Raw genomic sequence first — 17815 nt, 5'->3', positions numbered from 1 at the left:
GAGGATGGCACCACTGGTGTGCCTTGCCAAGAAAAAGAAATGACCCAACAGTTTGCAAAAAGCAGGAGTGAATATACAGCCAATATATGGAGTTTGTGATCCTAGAAAATTTGACACTTGATAAATTTCAAATGAACAGATTTTTAAAAACTGGTGAAAAATTCTGAGTGGGATGCCCGTGTTAAATGTGTAGCATTACAGCAATCCCCACAAGCTGAACCATGAGCTATCAGGCTTCATCATACAAGTTACATTTTGTTAATTAAGTTATGTACCAAAACTCTGTAGCAGACAAGAGACAAAACCGGTTTATATCACCTGTCACAGTATGCCATCCACCCTTGCAGCATCTCATTCCAATCCCCAACACGTTCTGACTAACCTGAGTGCATATCCCAGGAAGTCTTAAGTTTATAGACTACAAGACTTACTTATAATGACTTAAGTAGTAGAGAATGTCACCCAACAATTACATGGCATGGCAAACAAGGGTTTAATTCCATGCAATTTTAACCCACACAAGAGCTGTGATGGAACAATTAAGTATAAATAATTATATGTAGAGTTTTTATCCAAGCAAGATTTGAAAATGTTATTTCTGCCCTTACGCCAGTGTTTCTAAAACAGTAGAAAGGGGACACAAATATGTGACCAAACTTTCTCTAAACTTTCCCAATCACTCCAGCTCCTGGCGTGTTTGTGCCTCCCACCCTCCCTAATCACTTTTCAGTGATCACACAATTCAGTACAAATTCCTAGCAAGTTGCTCCACGGCTGCCACAGCTCCCACAGCCAGCCCAGGACAGAAAACATGATGAACATTCTCTCCTCTCTACTTCTATTCCATGAGCTTTTGTTTTGCTAAGTATTAAGACAAAAGCAGCAGCAAGAGAAATGTCAGCTGGCACACACACTTTCCAGAAATAACTGTTCTCTATATTTAGCCAGTTTTTTTATATAAAATTCAGTTAAAAATAGAGCACCCAAATTGTGTATTTAACACAGAAAATGTCTAAATTTAAATCTCTGCTTTAACCAATCAGAGCTTTTATTTAAGCCCAGAAAATGTTGCTTCTAGTCACTAGAGCTTCCTCCAAAATGTTTGTGAAATGATATCTGTTACTCTCAGATAATTAGAAATACCTCCTATTTTGACAGCAGCATTTACAAGGTAATGCAAATGAAAGCCCTCACACAACTACTTGTACCAGCAAGTTTAAAATGCTCACTACTAAATCAGTCTGCCTTTATCTGTAATAAATAACTCAAATATTTGTTATGGCTCTATTTGGATCACTGAACATATTTGAGAGGATTACATCAAAAATATCTGGGGTTTTAGCTAAGTTATCTTCAAAAGTAACTACTTAGGCCTTTACCTGCCATTTTATTCTGCTGTTTGACAAACCAGGTATGTTCCAACCCAACAGCAGTCACACAAATAAGTGACATTTTTTAAAAAAATAATAGAAAAAAAGGACTATTGAGTCCACTGCACACCCAAAAGCCCTTTTTACACAGCTGATCAAGGTGGTGTCTGCCTTTCCAGAGCAAATTTGCCTCTCTACGCCAGACATGAAAAGCTGTCACTGCATGGAAAACCAAACCTGAGCCACTGATCCAAACGTTTGCCCAGACAGGGGCGATGGCTTTGCCTGGAGAACACAGCTGTACAAAGGCTACAATTGCCAGGAAACAGGGCTGCCTTTGTGTCCAACAGGAGCCCTGGGATTACTGTAACAGGAGTCCCCACCGCTGAGGAAACAAGAGCAAAGTCTCTCACAGATGCAGGATCTGGACAGAGCTACCACCATGCTCAAGCTGCCACGGATAAAATTAAACCCCTCAGAATTGCACAAGGTCAATATTTTAATTTACAGTCACTCAAATTTGTCCTGTTATTCATTTTATTCAAATTTATCATGCCATTTATGTTCACCACATCTGCAACATGTCACTTCTCAGAAATTTTTCTCCAGTAAGTATTCCCAGTAAAATCACCCCTTTGTGTTTTACAATGTATTTTTCACCAGATCTTTCACATCCATTTCCAAATTTCTTTCCTTTACTGTATTTCTTCAGTACAACCAACTACCCACTGGTAAGTATGCAGTGTTTTTCCATCAGTCCCCATTAAAAATATTACAGCATCTTCTCTACTGGATCTCCAACCCAACAAAGAACATTAACTGTTAATAACCAGCTCCTGTCAAAACATATTTGCAGCATGAAAACTCTGCTTCTCTGTATTTGTTAAATTTGTAAAGACTCATCTCCTACCAGCTTCAAAGTGACAAGTCCAAGGTCATACTGCACAATACCACAGCAGGTCATTTACAGAAGTAGATAAAGGAGGATAAATATTACCATGTAAACTCATCATTTTAATGTACAATACAGTCACCAAATAATTTTTATCTGCTGGGAAATTGTGGAAGATTTGCTTCACTTCCTTGGTGAAACAAAGTGCTTCATTCATTTCAGCCACAGCCACTGATACTTTCTTAGAGAAACGCTTGTCAGCCTTCTCTGATAACATGAGATACACTGAATTATATTTCCAAAGGAACTGTAATCCTCCAGTTGCCCAATCAGTCCATTTCTCAAAAGGACTGTGCTGCAGGACAACGGCAACAGTTGGTGCTCATGTTTAACAAGACTGACAACAGAAGATCTAAATTTATAATATGCCCCAAACCAGACAAGAGCAAATTGCTGTGTGCTTCATTTGTGACACCAAGAAAGGTCAAAGGCTCATGAAGCCATTAAAGGGAACAGCAGCTTCTTCCATTTTTCAAACAGTGAAAACAAATCTCAGAGCACAAATGTACTTGTCTTCTGCTCACTTAACTGCTGCAGGCAAGATGGAAGTGCAATTTGATCTAAATGAGTTAAAACTAGAAGTTTTTTTGCACACACCTGTTTATAGCAGAAAACACCAACTAAAACAGACTATAGAAATAAAATGTCACTGTAACATAATTTGGACAATTTAATTTGCAGGTAAGGAACCAGAAAATAAAACCAGCTCTGGTATCTGAGTGGGGAGAGTGGAGGGTGACATTGAACAGTTCAGGATTTGGGAGCTATGAGCTGAGTTTCAGCACAAAGTCCATTTTGTTTTTGCAATCCCTGACAAGGCTCTGTAAGATCAGAAACACTGGACTCGCTGCTCTTTACCTGCAACTTGGAACACTTGGCAGGAAAGTCCATTTTTCCCTCAGCTCACTGCCACTTGGTAAGACCAACTCTTGGGAAAAGCCCAAGACAACTGCAGGACTTGGCTGAGGATCCAGTGATGGCAAAGGTGGGTGTTTGAACATTCTGATCCCAATCCCCAGCTGGACAGGTCAGCTATCACTGCACTGAGCTGCTTCACACCACTGCTCACTATCTCCACTCTCTGCAGTTTTACTGGCAGCAACATACAGAAGTTTGCATTGGACTCAGCCCTGAATAATGGTGATGCCTGAGAAAATTTCCCCAAATTTCTATGAATCGAGTCACTTTTACAAACACCAGGCCTTTCCCATTCAACAGTCAAATTGTTTCTGATGGACTGCCAAACAAAACGAGATCTGTATCTGAGGAGACTCGAGTGATGCATCTGGTTCTCAACAAGAGTTAGAATAATGTATAGCTGACTACTCATTTCCATGGCATTTTGCAGCAATAATAATCAAGATGATGGATTTTCAGCTATTATAATACTCTCACTAGAATAACTTTATGTCAATCAGCACATTAATAACAGTGCCTCTCTGAAGTTCTGCAGCATTAATCACAGTCAATCAAAAGCTCTCACAGAACTCTGATAACAAAGTCTAACAACAGAATTAACTCTTAACAGCTGGTAAGCTCCTAAGTGCTCAGAAAGCTTCAACCTAAATAACTCTCAGGCATTGGTGATCCAAATAAACATTGTGATTTTCCAGGTGATTGGTGTATAAAAGGTAAGTAAACACTTCTGGAAACTTGCCTACTTTCTTAGCTACAAATGCTGAAATACCACTGAGTTTTGTTTCAATAACTGATAATAAACCTGAGCAGAATGTCAGTCTGCTGTAACATTTCCTTGAGGAGCTCAACACAGCAAGTGTAGGCCGGTGAGAATTCTTCAGAACAAAGTCATTCCTGTCAATCTGTCTGAGGCTCTTAGAAGGAATGACAAAATAAATTGGAAGCTTTGACAGATTGAAAAAAATAAATATACCCTAGTCTTACAAATAGTTTACATTTCTGTTCATTAAAAAAATATACAAACCAGTTAAGAAATAAAATATAAAACCTTGTTATTTTGCAGATTTGTAATGCAGTGATGTGAGAATCTTCACGGAGTTGACAAACACAAGTTACCTTCTGCAGGAGATCTCAATTACAGAACTCCCAGCCACACACTCAAATGGAATCTGTATGTTTTTCCATGAATAAAGCAGCTATCAGAACTTTGTGTGCACACTCCTGAAGTTAAATGTGCTTGTTCACCACTGCATAATAAATTACACAGGGCATCTGCAGATAAACCCTCTGTATAAGACATTCCCTGTAAATAATGCAAGTAAAATAAATGGTCAATGCAAAATTATGGTAAATTGCAATAAAAAAGTTTAGTACACTTAATGAAACAACATTATTCATAATAATTCTGATTGTATGGTTTTGAAAAGATGAGGCACAAAAAATCCCCAAACATTTAGAGAAAGGCAGCAGAAATTATTAAGAGGTACAGAAAACTCTCATTACAAGAACTTAGAGCCTTTTCTAAATAAAAAGTTGGTTCAAGCAGGAGTCAAATAAAAATAAGAATACACTGGAAGTCAATAACTGACTTTACCTTTCATCTACCATAAACCCCAGAATCTCCACTGGGAAACAAACACTGAAGTGGGAGATTGCACAGGAGGGTCAGGAAACCATAGAAAGAGCAACAGTGGCTGGTAAAGCCTTGACTTAATGTGAGGGAACACAAATCAGTTCAAGAAAGGATTATTCATGTGGGAAAAAGTCACCCAGATTTAATGAGATGTAAATCATTGAGTTTGTTCTCTTATAGTCTATAAGCAACAGGACAACTCTAGACGACAAAATACTTGAAGGAATAAAAACCAAAAGTACTTGTTTCTCTCTGGAAAACTGTTTCTATTCTATTCTGCAGGAATTCATCCCCCTCCTATTTTGGAACAAATCCTCCCAATCTATCTCAAAACTCTTCCCTGAAACAGCAATCACCAAATTTTCTCCACATCTTCTCCACGGAAGCGTTTAAACAATTCTATGAATCAGAAGAAAATGGTCAAGAAAGTCTTGGAAAATCCCCAAATAATAAAATATTTCTACAAGGAAATTGGTATTTCAACAGCATCTTAGTAACTTTTAACTTATTTTCAGGAAAATTAAAAAAGTATTTACTAAGAAAGGAAGAGAATAGTTTCCAAATGTAGTGGATTATTTTTTTTTTTAAATAGGAGTGAAATATCAAGCTGCATTTTTTCCAGGTCACTTCTTGCTTCAAAGCCAATCCTGATCAATTGAAAACAAAATTGATTAATAATAGAAAGCTGCCTGGTGCCTTATTTCACTTCCCACTGTGGATTATATAACTGAAGACAGTGTTAGCAAATTTGCTGGGAAATGCCACAACTGTGGTCTAGATATATTTTACTTTTTTAACTTGAGAAAAACTGTCTAAGGAAGTGCGCCTAAAAATGCAAAAGTATGAAAAAAAATACAGAACACTTTAGAATCTGAGTTACCAAAAAATCTAAGAATTTTTATTCTGTTAGGTGACTATATACATCTGCTATAAGCAGAACTAAGTTAGTAGCTAGAAATACAACTTTTAACAACCATGAAGGCCAGATTGTTATTTTAAGTCAAATACAAAAACCCCACAGAGATAAAATAACAGTGTGTGCAAGGTGTTTGTAGTACTTCCAAAAGTTTATACTTAGAAACACAAACTTTAAAGGCCCAACACAGGCAATTCAGTGCTCAATTTTTCAATTTTCTTAGATACAGGTAATTTATTTTTTTATTCCTGAAATGAAGGCTTATTTTCTCCCATTCTTAAATCCATAAGCAGGAGCAAGGCTGGAATGAGTGATACCAGTCTCACTTGGCTGTTCTGAAAGCACAGAGCAGCTGTTCTAGGAATGGGGGCACTGCTGGAGAGGTGAAATGGGAATTTAAAGTAATACAAATCTCCCTTTCAAAGGCCCCCTTACTTGGGGGTTAGAAGAAAACTTGCACTGCTTAGAAGACCTCAAATGTATGAATTACTCTCCAGACAGATGCTTCCATGACAGATATGGCCCCTTGACATCCCAAATGCTGCTTCTGGAGTTGTATAAATCTTCTTGCAAATCAGTGTGATTTAGGGCAATCAAAGTAAATTCCACTTTAAGCCTTTGTTCCAGATGATCTTGATGACTTCTTCCTTCCTCCCTAGTCTTTTCCCAGTCATTGGTTAGGAAATTTTGAAGTTCCTATCTGAATTTTAGATAACAATATAATTTCATTATATCCTTGCTACAAATGTACAATTCACATATCCCTCTATAAGATACATTCCAACCCATACACAATAATTTTTCTTGCAAGCTCTTTACTGTTTAGAAACAAACTTTTACACTTAGTCCAAGTAGAAACCTAATAAATTTGCATAACTTAAAAAATCAGACAATCAGGGCATCATTTGACCATGATTTCCATTTGGGATGACATCCAGATGGCAATCCAAGGCCTACCTTTTATAAACAGAATGCATATTTATGGCACTCTCAAGTACAGCTAATTATTTGGAACTACATGAGAATCCCTGAGAAATGATTAACAAAAAAAAGGAAAACTGCAAAGATTTCTACTATCACAGAATTTAACCTGCTTACTTCATCCCCTATGTTTTCCTGTTCCCCAGCAGCAATTTGACACTGTTTCAGCAACAGCCACACTTTCAGACAAGAGAAAAAGCAGTGTAACTTTCAGGATGACAGAGTTTAGATGTGGGAAGCAGAAGCCTGAAGTTGCACTTTGTATTCAGCCTGATATAAACCAAGGCACAATAATTATTTATAACCCCCAAAAACTGATTCTTAATTCACTCACCTTCATCTCCCACTGCCTCTGGGCCAGTGTTAGTTATTATGAATATCCCCATAACTCATGCTCTGCCTGAAACCCAGTAGGAACTATGGGAAGCAGCAACATTAGTAACAGAACCATTTAAGGTAACAAAGCTTTAGAAGATTTATTAGCAATGGTTTGAGACTTTAAAACCATAATGAACAATCACCAGGGGCTGTCCATGACACAGGTGACCCCGATGCAGGTGCTCTGCCTGCGCTACAATGGAGAAATATTTTAGGAGTTGACACAACTGTGGCTGAGAGATCGTTTGGTTTCACAACTCACTCCAGCTGCATTATGCAGCACATGCTTTTGGAAGAATGAAATTAAAGACTTTTCCCCCCTGTGGAGAGCCTGACAGCAGCAGTGCAGCCCCCAGGGAGGCAGCCCAGCACTCTGAGGAGCTCCGTGCCTGCCTGAGGGGAGCACAGTGAGGGCCAGAGCACCTCCAGAGACACAAACAAGCACGGGAAAAAGAAAACACTGGCCTCTTCTCTCCCCAAAAAAGGCTATTTCGGAGGTATTTCTCTCAAGCATGTAGCAGGGCAAGCTTTCATCCTGAGGAACATCAGTATCTTTCTTCCTTCAAAACCAGACTTTTGATCTGTCACATAATCCGTAACAGAAATGAGATTTTAGCCTTGTTTGATCACACTTTGGAGCCAATGCAGCACCTTAAAGCAGATTACAGCCTGATAAAAACACTGCTTATCTTCAAGTTATCTATTGAATCACCATCTTTTCTTCAAAAAAAATACTTTAGCTACTGAAAAGTTACTTTTTTTCAGAAAAACAGAGTCCAAAGCCAGAGGCCTCATGTGTTTTTTGTGAAGGAAACACTCTGTTGATGTTACTGCTCACTGCTACAAATTATTCCTGATCACTGCTACAAATTATTCCTGTCATACCCAAAGGAAGAAAGGCCTGGATGAGACAAAAAAATTCCACACTACTTCTCTCAAGGACAAATGAACCCAACTTGCGAAGTGAACCCAAGCTGTTCTCTTTTCAACTTCCTTAGAAGGAGAATTAATGAAAGATCTTGTGCTAATGCATTTGATTGAGCAAATTTCCCTACAAAACTGGCAGGCAGCACATTAACTGAAACCTGGGAGAAACAATGATAAATGTTCAACAAAAAAATGAAATTTCAGAAAATGAAAAAGAAACAAAAAACCTAATCTCAGGTATTGTTGGCCATGCACTGGCAGCTGCTGGCTCTGAACTGTGTAGTTAAGGCAGGGATAGCAGCTTGACTGATAAAAATCTGTGATGGTACCCAAGTTCACCAGATTTTCCTTTTTGGGGGCTTGCATTCCCACCCCTCTCAATACCCTGTTACCCTACTGAATTTCTTTCTCAACCTCACATGCACATGGAACATGACAGAGTTCCAATATATGAAAATAAATAAGCACTAACTGCCTTTTCCCTCCAGGACTCCTGAGCACCTATGCATGGTAGAAGGAAGGTGCAGAGGATTTATTGCAGCTAAGGAAAGCTATGGCCAAACCAGGCAGGAGCCATCAAACACAAACACCTGGGGACTACAACGTAGTTTGAATGCAGAACACAAAACCAAAAATATCCAGGAGAAATATATGGGGAGCTGGAGGAAATGGCAGGCACATACACTCCAAAGGAGATTATGGACCTTGTGTCAGGGATCACTGGCAAACAGCACAGCTCAAGGTCAGGGTGAGCAGTTCAGTGTGGACTTTGTGTCTGCCCAGGCCTGGGCAGCTCCTGGCCCACCCACACCTCAACTTCAGTCTGCTCTGCCTCTCCTGGTGACCCAGCCTCACTTACACGAGAGGATTCTGTCATTCATTCAGACAGAGGATTCCTCCTGCAACGTGCACATGTTACAGCAATGAAAGCCTCCATCGACTGATTGGGCAAAACAGCCCATTTTTAATTACCTGTGAAATGATCACCTCTTCTGACCTGTCAAGAGTTCATTACATACATGGCAGGAACCAGGTTACTTGTCAAATGATAAATATCTTAACTGTTCAACTATAAGACCTAAGATGCATTAAAAATTCAAAAGGATATTTATTTTACTTAATATAAAATAATTATGAGTTTTATCTAATAACTACATGGTCTGTATCACAAAATCATAATACACCTCTCAAATAATGTCTTGTCTAGTCATTCCTAAGGTATTAAACTGTCACTTTACTTTTCTGGAAAACGTGTTCTTAAAGGACACACTCATTTACAGCTGTTAGAATTTAGAATTTCTGACTTGGTTATATTTTATTCTCGATGTGCAAGACAACAGTGTGCAACATAGCCCAAATTAAAATTTTAAAAAAATATTGATCTGTTTAGCTCACTAATGAATTCAAATTTCACAACCCTCTGGAGGAGCTCCTCTCTAGTAAGTTTCTTAAATTGCTATTTAATTCAAATATTACCCTATATTAACCCCAAATTTTTCACACACATCAAGTTAATTCACAAAAATCTTTCTCCTCCCATCCCTTTGTATCGTATAACTAGAACTATTTCTTTTTAAATTAATTACTTTTCAATCATGTTCATCATAATGTCCTTAATTTCCCCAAGCCCCTCAAGCCTAGGGTTAAGATTCCCCATCCAAGGATATAGCTGAATTTACAAAAGCAGGGATATGAGCAGAAACCATTCTGGAATCCTCACTGCAGCTACTGCTACCAAATCTGCAGGGAAAAAAGTGTATATTTCTTGTAAAAAGATTGTTTTTTATAAATATAAGCAGATGCTACTACGAACACTAAAATAACAGAGTAAATGCAGAGTAAAATAAAATTCCAATGAAATCTGTGAAAAATAAAACTATGAAATTTCAAAATATCCAATGAACTGCATTGCCATTTTACAGCTGAAACTTTAAGAATTCAAATCAACTAAATACTAAGAATTTGGTCTTTCTGCTTCATGAGACAGGAGTAGAACTCCATAAATAGATTATTCTTGGTTATTCTCAAATGTTTCATCAATATTGTGCTTGGGAGTTGTTTTTTTGCTGGGTTGTTTTTTATTCAATAATTGTGAGCCTCAGTAAGGAGCTTGTGTTTATAAAAAGGGGGAAAAGATCTACTGTTCCTAATTACAAAATCTGTAAAATCCATAACAGTTAAAACACAAAACCTACCAAAGAGCACAAAATCAAAACCTAGAAACTAAATTAGCTTACTGGTATTTTTACCTATAATTTCATGAATGCAAATCAAACTTCTATGCCAAGAAAAATTACCTTAGAAATTATTCTGTCTGGCTTTTCTGATTTATCATATAACCAAATCCTTGCAGGTTGTTTTTCTAGCCTTTCAGGTAAATCATAGGCACACAAATTCCATGTGCTAAGATAATGCAGATTTAGGAAAAAAACATAATACAGCCTGTAATTTACCAAGCACTGCTTATATACGTGCTAAATATGCTTTTCATTATAAAATAAAACTCGGTGCTTGAATTTCAGTTTGTATTTGCTTTACCTATGAAACACTATTCAAAATAACTGTGTTGCACTACAGTCCCCCCTCCTCAATCTCCAATAAAAAACTTACACAATAACTGTTTTCAATATCTGACCTTGTTTCCAATGTGAGTTCCAGTCAACTGCACCACCTGTGAGATCAGGCCCTACATTTTATGTTTAAAATATTATAATGATGCTGCTTAAAATATTATCTTTCTTTGGTTCATTTGTAACCTCCAGAGAACACCAAAATGTATATATTCCCATGCAAGACGAATGGATACATCTGTGTTACAACTGTGAATATTTCCCTTTTATATCTACTCCCTGTAACTAAAGGCTTTATTGTGATTTTGGCCTAAAACGTTAGTCAAAATGTCAGTTATGTAAGGCCACGCGTGGAGGCACACGCACTCTAAAAAACCCTCCTGCTGAATTAGTCATGGAAAAAATAATGGATGTCTGGTCTGACATACATATTCACAGAGAGAATAATGCGTTTATACCACCCGAAACTCTGTCCCACCCTCCCTCCTCGGCCGAAGTCAGCCAGGAGCAGCCATTCCCACCGCTTGTGAAATTCCACAACCAAAAAACCGGCCTAGAAACAACAAGAAATTAAAAACCGCAGAGAAATAACAGGACCGGGATTCTTCATTTGGCTCGACTGACGTACCCCCAACCCCGGGCTCAGCCTCCCCTTCCCAAAGGATCCCGGCGGCCCCGGGCTCCGCTCCCGCTGCCCAAGGAGAGATCGGGACGGCCCCGAGCTCAGCCTCCTCTTCCCAGGGAGAGATCGGGACGGCCCCGAGCTCCGCTCCCTCTCCCGAGGAGGATCGGGGCGGCCCCGGGCTCCGCTCCCTCTCCCGAGGAGGATCGGGGCGGCCCCGGGCTCCGCTCCCTCTCNGGCGGCCCCGGGCTCCGCTCCCTCTCCCGAGGAGGATCGGGGCGGCCCCGGGCTCCGCTCCCTCTCCCGAGGAGGATCGGGGCGGCCCCGGGCTCAGGTCCCTCTCCCGAGGAGGATCGGGGCGGCCCCGGGCTCAGGTCCCTCTCCCGAGGAGGATCGGGGCGGCCCCGGGCTCCGCTCTCTTTCCTGAGGAGGGATCGCGGCTGCCGCGGGCTCGGCCCCCGCCCCACTCGGGATGGCTGCGGCTGCCGCGGCCCCGCGTGTCCGGCCGGCGGAGCGGGACATTCCCCCTTCCCGCGCCGCTCCCGCCGCCTCTCCCAACTTTTCCAGCCACAACTTCCACGTTCCGCCCGCGGCGCCGCCGGTCGGGCCGGGCCCTTCCCTCCCTCCTCTCCCGGGTTGCGGAAGGTCACGGCGGCCGCAGGCGAGGCTGCCCCGCGCGCTGGCGGCGGCGGGGCCGGTCCGGTCCGTACCTCTGCGGGCCTTCGGGGAGTGCCGGCGGCTGCGGGCGCTCGCTCGCTCCTCCTCGATCGCGGCCGCTATCGCCGGGTCGTCCTCGCCATTGTACCACACCAACAGCTCCTCGCCCGCCGCGATTGGCTGCCGGGACACAACACAGGGAAAGCGGCCAATCAGAGCGCGCGTTGTTGGCGGGGCGGGGAGCGGCCGCGGCGGCGCCCACGGCGCTGCCCCCGCCGAGCCTCGAGGGCGCCGCCCCGCGCGCCCCCTGCCGGGCGGAGGGCGCAGCACCGAGCGGCCCGCCCCCGAACCGCGCCGGTCACACACAACACAACAGCCCAAAACCACCCCAAAAACACCCAAAAACACCCCAAAAACACCCCAAAACCCCCCAAACCACCCCAAAAACACCCCAAAAACACCCGAAAACACCCCAAAAACCTCCTCACGGACAGTAACACACACACAACAGCCCAAAACCAGCCCAAAAAACACCCCAAAAACCTCCTCACAGACTGTAACACACACACAACAGCCCAAAACCACCCCAAAAACACCCCCAAAACACCCCAAAAACCTCCTCACGGACAGTAACACACACACAACAGCCCAAAACCAGCCCAAAAAACACCCCAAAAACCTCCTCACAGACTGTAACACACACACAACAGCCCAAAAGCAGCCCAAAAACACCCTAAAACCACCCCAAAACCACCCCAAAACCACCCCAGAAACCTCCTCATGGACTATAACACACACACAACAGTCCAAAAACAGCCCAAAACCACCCCCAAAACACCCCAAAAACCTCCTCATGGACTATAACACACACACAACAGCCCAAAAACACCCCAAAAACAACCCAGGAACACCCTAAAAGTAACACTAAAACCTCCTCCTGTAACAGACACACACACAAAATACCCCCAAACCACCCCAAAATCACCCCCAAAACCCTCCACATGGACTGTAACACACACAACCCTCTAACCATAAAAAAATCATTTAAAAAATCACCCCCCAAAAATTCCCAATAAAACAAAGAAAAACCCCACAAAAGTGACAAGAAAAGGCCAAACAAATACTGTAAAAAGACCAAAAGATAATCCCTAAAAATGGCAAAAATAAAGAACAGAAAGAAGTCACAAAAAAAGAGACAAAATCAGAACAAAAAACCCTAAAAATCACAAAAATCCTGAAAAATCAAAACAACAGAAGCAGGGACACGTTCCACTATCCCAGGGTGCTCCAAGCCCTGTCCAACCTGGCCTTGGGCACTTCCAGGGATGGAGCAGCCACAGCTTCTCTGGGAAAACTGTGCCAGGGCCTCCCCACCCTCACAGAGAAGAATTTCCCATCATCAAACCAAAATTTCCTCTCTTTCTATTTGTATCCATTGCTCCTTGGCCCATCATACAGTTCCTGACAACTGAGATATTATTAATATAGTTATAGTTAACATTAGTACAGTTAAATAGTTAATTATTAATGTTGTCCCTGTATTAATAATTAATAAACAGTTGTTATTATTATTATTTTTTGCATGAATCTTCCAGCTGTAATGTCCCAAATTGTGGTTTGCCTCGAGTAGTGACACTGATTTAAATCACAGAGCTTACTTCTATGGATATTCACTGTTAATTCTCTTCAGAGAAGAGCCAGGTAGGGACAAACTTACCTTATACAAAGCATTAAATAACATTAATTAATTATACTACTAATAATAATAAGTTACTGCTCAGGCAGCCACTCCAGCTGGGATCTAGAACAAAATCTAAAGATCCAGGAAAGAATTGTTGCAGTGGGTTACTGAGAATACAGATAATTAAAACACGTTTAAAAAATTCACTTCATCACAAAAATCAAAGGTTTGCTTGCCATTCCAAATTGATTATTTCTATTCTTTTTAGTCAAATTTTAAAAAAAGAAAATATCACTGACTAAATTAGGTAAATGGGCATCACTGCAAATGCTACTCACACTCCCAGCACTGCCAAGAAAAGAAACTCTATTGATCAGTTCATTCCACATGCTCCTTAAAATATCAGACTCTACCTAGTAAGTCCCCAAGTTGGCAGACTAAAGATTTTAACTTACTTTTTAAATCTTCCACATTGTTTCTCCATTTCCTGAAGCATTTTACTCAAAACCAAGAAAAATTTAAATGCCTTAATTTTAATTCCCCTCTTTCAGAGCTTAATGAACATGGGGCAGGTGGAGACCAGATCCTATTTTCAATTATTACAGAGCAAAGGGTGTCCTCAGACTGTTTTTTCCAGTCTGAAGCCAAAGGGGAATTTTGTATCAAGAAAAGTAGGATTTCTTTCTTCTACAGCCCATTTTTCAGTGGGTCTCACAGCACACGATAAAGGTGATAATTATCATCATACCCCCAGACACTGGAACAACAAGAGGTGCAAGATCCCAACAATTAAGGGAAGAGTAAAGTTATAACATAAACAAAGCCTATGGCTTGGCTTCCTTGAGTTCCAGAGGCCTGATAGGATAAATAGTGGCAAAGTTATTTGCATGGCCTTGGAGCTGGTGAGCAACAAGGAATGCAGCAGAGCTGTCTGATAAAAAAAACCCCTTATCATCTAAAAAATATACAAAGCCAGAGCAAAGATCTGGATGAGGTTCCAGGCAATGCAAACACAGGGAGGTAACGACCATGTAATTTGCTGGCTGCATGGCTGGAGCTAACCTTCAACTTGATGAATTTAGTTTTATTGTGACTGCTCTAGAATCTAAATTAAGCCCTCTAACCTTGTACTTCTAAAATGAGATGCAGCAGCTTCAAAACCAGACAATTAAAGCTGCTCCCTCAGTAGCAGTATGAGAGGACTACACTGAGCAAGTGCCACTTGTACCACCACTCATCCTCGTGACACCCTCTAGTAACAACTCCAAACCCCAACCTCCTCCAAACTATTCCCTACAGATCCTTGGTGCAGCTGTGTCAGGCTGGAACAGCCTGGCTAAAAAAGAGAAGAATTTTGGGAAGGCTTGTAAGGTTAATAACTCCCACAGACTTTTCTGTGTTTTTTGTTTTAACTGCAACATTTAACTATTCTTAATCCGACTATTTTCTGTTCAAAAGGTTTACAGTAGGTTTGAAATTTGTTATTTTCAAGAGTAATATCCTAACAAGTTATTAACCTAACCTAAGTAACCTAAGAGGTTCTAGCATGGATTGCCTAAAAATCAATTAATTGTGCATGTTCAAGCACTCTAATGTGTCTTGTACACTGAGATAGGCATTTGCCTGCCCAGCCTCATCACAGTAGCTATTTTTCACCACAGACACTGCATTTTACTGTGAAATTGTGCTTCTGCACCTGGGTGTGGCCTCATCTCACCAAACATAACCAAAGTGAACAGTCTGACACTTATTTGTGTGAATCTTTCACATCTACAAGCCAATGTTACGTTGCTCTCTCCTATGTAACAGGTGTTATAAACCTGTTAGGCAAAAGATTCTTCCACAAGCAAATTAATTTCATTTTAACAGGGAGTTTCTTAGCCAAGCTTCTTCAGAAGATCTTTTAAACTGAGTTTTCACTGTATTTTACTTTTTCTAGAACTCAGGTTTTGTCCTGTGTGCAGAATGACACTACACAGCGAGCTCCTCTCATGAGCAGAGGAGAAGAGCTGCAACAGCATCACGAGTTTAAGCTGTTCCCCTGCAATATCACAGCTCTCACACAGGCATCCTGGGAAGGCAGATGCAAAGCAGCTTACAAATACCCTCAGCCTTTTAGTAAAGATGAAGAGAAGATGGAAGAGAAAAACATTTGCTTGTGCACACTCACAAATTTTTTATTCTTTATTCATTGACAGCAGGGAACAGGGAAGTTAAAGCTCTACAGTTCTGAGGTGGTTCCACACCAAGCAAATTTGGGCTTCGTTATCTCAGCAATGAGGCTTGGAAATCAGCCTGTTTAACTTACAAATTAAAAACCTACAAAAAAGATTAAGGAAACCTTGGGAAAAATAAGACCCCAAGACTATACTTTCAGTTCTTCAAGGTAAAGCAGAACAAAATTCCACACAAGCCACCTGAATTCTCCTTTAGGGGTAAATAAAACCTGTGCTGTTTATTTGTCAGCAAGTGGAATTCCCCTAAATTTATGAATTATGATAAAGATCAGGAAAGAACCACGTGTTCATACCTGGGCTTGTAAATTTACAGCAGGTTTGAAATGGCAGTGTAGAGATCCTAACATTATATGCAAAGATAAGGACATTTAAGATGTTCTTTATTACATGTCTTCTTTTGTCTCAGCAGTAAGGTGTGACTGGGATAAAATTCATCAAGTAGCAAGAGACAACAGACAAAGGAACAAAAGGATATTCCAGTGCTGAGATGAAGTATCTGTTATTCTGTCAGCAGTGCTCAGCCTCTTTTAGCAGTACAATTATTTTCCAAAGTGCATTATCATCCATCAAATAAACAAATTTTAAATAAGAGAATGCTTGTCTCTGTCAGGACTGAAACTTGTGCAGAAAAGAGTCAATGAGAACTTTAAAATGCCAGAGTGACTCCAAAAGCACACCTACATTAATAAGTTAGTGGGACTGTTGGCAAACACAGAGAAATTCAAGATAAAATGTCTAGAGAAATCAAGGCTGGCTACAGAGTCACGTTGGGAGCCTGCCCCTGTGAATAAACCCTGCAGAGAAGACAATAGTCTGGCTGGCCATAGTGAACCTCTGAATGCCATTACAAAATTCACAAAATGTTTAGAAGGTTTCTTCAATCTAACTTGAGTGATTTAAAATATACATTTACCTACTTCTGTACTGCCCCATAAACTTCAAAACTGCATGGGAACAACTCACTCTTTTTTTAAGCAAATACCAGTTACTTACAGATATTGTTGGCCTCACAAGGAAATGGAAGGAAGAGAAACAGTGCAAAACCAAAACTACATATACCCCAAACACCCAAAAATATTTTAAATAAAAACTAAGTCAAGCCACACACACTCACTGCTATGAGGTCTTGATCAGGGATTCAAGAAATACTTTAGAGCCACAATATTCTTAACCTAACATGCTCCACCATTATAGTTAAACCATTTTTTTTCTTGATTTGGGAGATAAAATGCTCCAGGAATGACATCCTTTTCCCTGCCTCCCCCTCATCCCCATGAACAAAACTGAAATGGTATAAAACCATGAGAAATAGTTTCATAGAGCTACCCTTAAAAGTGTCTTGACAGCCAAACTTTGTCAAACGATGCACAGACCATAAAAATAACTGATTACTGTAAAAATATCCTCAGCAGAAAGAGTCTTGGTGTCTACAAAAATAGAAAAACATTTATTTCATATAGTCTATAGTTTTTCATTCTAGTTTCTATCAAATTTGCTGCTACAGCAAATCATTACCCAGCAAGATAGTGTTTAAACATCCTGTAGTTTAACAGTAATGTCAGTAATTGGCAGATAAGAATTTTTACCAATGATGTGTAGCATTTGCAGTGTTTTAAATATGTTTCATAAAATGTTTCAAGCTCCTTTTAATATAAATAGTAAGAAAAAAGTTCTTTATCAAGCAGAATAAGAAGTATTAATAATAAAAGATAACAAAGTAGCAGCTGTTCAGCCAGTGATACCTTTAAACTCTTGTAGTAAATGGTCCTGTTGATCTCCAGAGGAAAGAGGTTCTGTTCCTTCCCTGAGCGGGCCCAGTTTATGTAGCGCAGCCAGTTCCCCTTCTCTGGGTCAGTGGCATCCACACACATCCAGCCCAGGTTGGGGTAATACACCTGAGAGAGACAGCAGAGGCTCACAGCACCACTGCAGCACTGCAGTGCTGCAACACTGCATTGCATACCACACACAGC

The 17815-nt window shown here is 40.6% G+C and overlaps 1 protein-coding gene across 2 annotated transcripts in view; it reads right to left on the bottom strand.

Annotated features, from left to right (window-relative positions):
- Positions 1-17815, bottom strand: part of PRDM2 (PR/SET domain 2) — a 66893-nt gene that overhangs the window by 30076 nt on the left and 19002 nt on the right. For both annotated transcript variants that reach the window (XM_015648364.3, XM_015648366.1), the window contains exons 5-6: positions 17585-17737; positions 11978-12104 (exon numbers count right to left, since the gene is read on the bottom strand). In XM_015648364.3, coding sequence (XP_015503850.1) covers positions 11978-12104; positions 17585-17737 — 280 coding nt within the window. The remainder of the gene's footprint in view (positions 1-11977; positions 12105-17584; positions 17738-17815) is intronic.

The sequence above is a fragment of the Parus major genome, chromosome 21 (genome assembly GCF_001522545.3).
Source record: "Parus major isolate Abel chromosome 21, Parus_major1.1, whole genome shotgun sequence".
In the NCBI taxonomy this organism is placed as follows: Eukaryota; Metazoa; Chordata; class Aves; order Passeriformes; family Paridae; genus Parus; species Parus major.
This window is presented reverse-complemented; position numbering and strand designations above follow the sequence as displayed.